Source organism: Sinocyclocheilus rhinocerous, unplaced genomic scaffold (genome assembly GCF_001515625.1).
Source record: "Sinocyclocheilus rhinocerous isolate Xijiao unplaced genomic scaffold, SAMN03320098_v1.1 scaffold402, whole genome shotgun sequence".
Taxonomy (NCBI): Eukaryota; Metazoa; Chordata; class Actinopteri; order Cypriniformes; family Cyprinidae; genus Sinocyclocheilus; species Sinocyclocheilus rhinocerous.
In genome coordinates, this window is record NW_015626336.1 from 1,134,013 (window position 1) to 1,138,880 (window position 4,868).

Genomic DNA, 4,868 nt, shown 5'->3' on the forward strand with positions numbered 1-4,868 from the left:
ACCAGCACTCACTGATAAACAAACAACACGTTTATACACACACAGACATAAAAGAAAAAGCATTGGAAGCACACCATAAATATTGTAGTTTGCTTAGAAATCATGCTGAACTATTTTTAGTAGTTTTTCAGACAAAGTTATCACCTTAGATATAGTAGTATATATATATATATGTATATATATATATATATATATATTATGTATATATATATATATATATATATATATATATATATATATATACCAATATAACCAGGACATATTCAATGAATGCTATGTCTGCACGCTATGCGTGTCCTCATCTTAGCCCACCACCTCCCCAGCACCACCTGCCTAGATCCGCTACGGGAATCTTCCTCTCTCTAGCAGCAGCAGCAGCAGCATGTTTTCTTTTAATGTCATGATCTGAGCATTTAGCAGAAGCAAGTCTTCTTGCTCAGCAGCAGCAGCAGCGTAGAAGATCTAGTCTGCCAAGACCAAACCTATGCACATTCTATTTACATTAATAACGTTTTTTGTCATGACTGAACTGCAGATTTACATTTTCACAAAGACATTATTTAGTATATTAATAAGCTGTTTTTGTTACAGTGGCAGGGCTCATAATGAAAGCATCGACCACAGGGAAAAACTGGCTATAATTAACTGCTGACTAACAAACATCTACTAAAGAAACTGTCTGCCATGATTTGCACATTTTCTGTCAATTTTCACCCAAGTGTGAATCCACGAGTTCTGGCACAAAATCATAATCGATGACGTTCCCTGTTAACTCGACTGGAAAATTGACCATCAGAAGTTTATCTAGGATATCTAAAGTGTTTTATTATTATTATTATTATTATATTCCTCACTTTACACCACTGAAACAAAAATATGAGGGACAAAACGACCTGCGTTGTGAGACAAATGTACAGGCAAAAAAACAGCTAAATAAACCAGTTGTCATAAGGATATTTATAATGTCAGTTTTAAACCCTGCACGTGCTTTTAAAAAAGCTCTCACTGATTATTGCAGTTTGTAAAAACATTTTTCCTGATAAAGAAGCTCAGTTTGTGCTGAAATGATGAAATATCTGTCATTACTCAAGATCACCACGCGAGGTCTCCATCAGCACAAGTCTGTCAATCTGTTGCTATAGTAACAGCAGCCTGCTTCAGCCTCCCGTCTTACCGAAATTTCCTGGGGTTTGAATTTTGATTCGAGTTGATCCAATATTGAAAATGGTTTATTAAAAAAATCGTTTTAAATCATGTAATGCAGTGTTGTTTCTTTCAAAACCTCACATGCACATGCCCTATATTTGAGACTCATCGTGTTTGACTGTGTTTTTTTTTTTCAGGTATGATATCCGTAAATACCCCACCTTCCTGCACCTGCACGGTTACCTTTGACTATAAGGTCCCCTACTACACCACCATACTGCGTCTCTTTCTGCTGTCACACAAAGACCAGAGGCAGATGTTCCTGGTGAGTTTTGTGTGATTCACCCCACCAAAGATAAACTAAACCTAATAGTCATGTTTACGTGCACCCAAATACTCCGTTTATGATTGGATTGATGGCTCAATCAGACTGAAAACCTTTATCTAAACTCATCAAACAGTCCGATTGAGCTCAATCCGAATGAAATATCAACTGAATTGATTAAGGCACAAAAATAATAAGGAAAAAAAAAACGTTTCATACCATGTCATACGAACGTGCGTACTTTTATTTAGCTTTAAAAGCTAAAATATAAATGCCAGCTTTCTTTTTGAATATGTCATCATGGCAAAGCAACATTTTACACTAATGGTAGCTCCGGTTACATTGTGCCAAATGGATTTTGTTTAACATGAAATGAACATGTAAACAAATATGTGAATCGAATAGCAACGTTCAGGGTTCATATAAACATAACTTTCTGAATGTGAAATCAGGTTGGATTTTTTTTGGTTTTATTTATTTATTTATTTATTTATTTTTATTTATTTTTTTTACAAGAAGATAAATTAATATTTTATTCAGGAAGGATGCATTAAATTAATTAAGGTGACAGTAAAGACATTTATGTTTTGTTAATTAAATGCTTTAAAAAATTAGCACAGTTTCCGCAAAAATATTAAGCAGCATTTATTTTTAGTATTGATAATAATAAAACGTATTAATAAAACGTATTAATAATTGAGTACAAATAATAATTGACAACAACCTAGCCCCAAATCAGCATATTAGAATGATTTCTGAAAGATCATGTGACACAGAAGACTGGAGTAATGATGCTGAAAATACAGCTTTAATCACAGGAATAAATTATATTTTAAAATATATTCACATAAAAAACCGTTATTTAAAATTGTAATATTATAATTTACAAAATTACTGTTATTACTGTATTTTTGCTTGCTGAGCATAACCATTAAAAAAACTGCCACTGCCACTGTATTGTTTGTAATTATAAATAGGTCTAACATCAATATATTTCCCAGCTACAGAAGGTGACATTCACCTGCTCAGGTTTGATGTGTTCAGAAGTGGTAAAGACGTCTGGGAACGCCGGCCTCTCGAACACTCGGTCCAGGGCCTCTAACTGCTGCTGGGTGAAGGCATCGGCTCGCAGATGTTTCCTCAGGCTCTCCACGCTGCCCTGAGAATCACTGCTCTGCGCTGAACCCTCAGAACCGTCTGCAGACACAGAAAACAGCCTTCTAGACTCCAGCATTCAACAACAACTACATGCTGTAAGAATATTCTAGAACCTGAGTGAGGATCTTCTGAGCCAAATGAGTGACGGTCACGTTTCAGATCGTTTGAGTTTTCCTCAGGAGGCCTCCACTGTTTTACTCAAGTAGTTTAAACTCAAGATAGTTGATAAAATGTCCCTCATTTGCCAAAACCAAAGAAATGTCACGTTTCTAGTAATGCATTTAAAGGGGTCCTAATATGTTTTTTCACTTTTCAACTTTAGTTAGTCTGTAATGTTGCTGTTTGAGCCGTAATTATGTAAAATATGTGAAAAATAATGTGTTTGTATGAGAGCCTGTTCTAGTACACCCCCAAAACAAAATCAAGACTTTGTAAAAGAGCATAATAGGACCCCTTTAAAATGCAAGTGAACAGGGAAGGTCTTCTGGTGGGAAATGTGCAACTTATATTTTTGTTGAAGCACTTTCTTTGCTTCTGTACAAAAATGTATGTTTTTTGACCTGTAAACTTGTTTAAGTGGTTTACACTTCTAGGCAGATGAACAATCTCAATAGCAGTTATCTTTGGTCATGGGAGTTTCATTAAAACAACATTGTCTTGCGTGTTTCATGCAAAAGTTACAAGGTTTTTTGGGATTCGATGGCTGTAACAGGAGTTGGATATTGAAGGTTTACACAGACAAGGTTAATAAGTGATTTTATTACACTAGTCTAACAATGTTTTGAAGCTATGCTTTCAAAATTGCCTACTAAATGCAATTTTTACTTATTTTTATAGACTGAAGGCCAAATTTATTTGATATGGTATTGTCGTACGTCTTAATTAAATTCATTTAAAGTTGCATTTAACCAGGAATATTCCTGTAATGTACATAAACATTTATTTTTCTAGATTATTAATATGTAGACAGTATTTCTAGATTATTAATCTCTTCAGTTTAAACTCAGGCATCACTTATTATTATTATTAAAGCTGTTTGTGCAGTGATATCGGACTTAGCCTATATTCATTTGTTATGAATAATCTGAATTTATGGGTTTTGTCCTTCAAGTAAATCAAATGGGATTAATTACCTTTAATTTATGAAGTATTTAATTTAATGGATTATCTAATAATAGGTATTTACATATGCTATTTAGCATTTATAGCATTGCAATTGAATTGCCAGGAAATAAATAACTGTATCAGGACTCTTCCCATGCCATAAGTCTAATAATAGAGTAAATTAAATACTTAATGTTATGTATATGTTAATGTTATCTAAAATATTTGGTCATATCACATATCATATAATTATAGGCCTATATTAGCTTTATGTATTTACATGTGCACAATGCATTGCATGCTCATCTCTCTTGTTTTCTCCAGGCGTGTGCAACACTGATTTGATTCTCCAAAACCTCTTTACTCTGAACCTGACACACACACACACACACACACACTTGAAGAAAACCTCTGCTGTTATTGTTCAATCTCTTTACCGGTTAAACAACGCTCCACAAACAACACTTTCTCTTGGTTTTCCTCTGACCTGATTACCCTTGTGCTGAGTAAAAGATTGCCTCACACCTTCCTCTCTCTGTGTCTCTCTCTCTTCTCCTTTTCACCCTGACAAAACGCTTTAGAGCTCCTTTAAATATCTTCTCATCCCGCCTTCTCTGGAAAGTCACGTCTCCCTTACAAATCTGTCACTCTACATTCGCAGCGTATTATGTTCTCTGTGCGGCCCACAGGTGCTGTGATGTATGACATGCTCTGCCTCTATTGATTGACCCAAGAGAGAAAGAGAGAGAGAAAGATAACCTAAGAAAAATAAAAAAATCCTATTCTTCAGGCATTAAGCAAAATGATGTAAACACATTATCAAATAAATCAAATAAATGCTGTTTTTTTTCTTTTAATCAAAGAATCCTGGAAAACAAAAATGTATCTCGGCTTCCACAAAAATATAAAGCAGCTTATCTGTTTTAAATATTGATAATAATCAGAAATGTTTCTTGAGCAGCAAATCAGCATATTAGAATGATTTCTGAAGATCATGTGACACTGAAGACTGGAGTAATGATGCTGAAAATACAGCTGCGTATCACAGGAATAAATTACAGTTTACTTTGTATTCACATGGAAAAGAGTTATTTTAAATTGTAATAATATATTTCACAATATTACTGTTTTTAAT

General features: G+C 34.1%; 1 protein-coding gene across 1 annotated transcript in view; it reads right to left on the reverse strand.

Moving 5' to 3' along the window:
- LOC107711294 (paired box protein Pax-2a-like) overlaps positions 1-4,868 on the reverse strand; it is a 37,012-nt gene that overhangs the window by 12,351 nt on the left and 19,793 nt on the right. Inside the window, exon 6 of the mRNA XM_016516268.1 lies at positions 2,493-2,668. Coding sequence (XP_016371754.1) covers positions 2,493-2,668 — 176 coding nt within the window. The remainder of the gene's footprint in view (positions 1-2,492; positions 2,669-4,868) is intronic.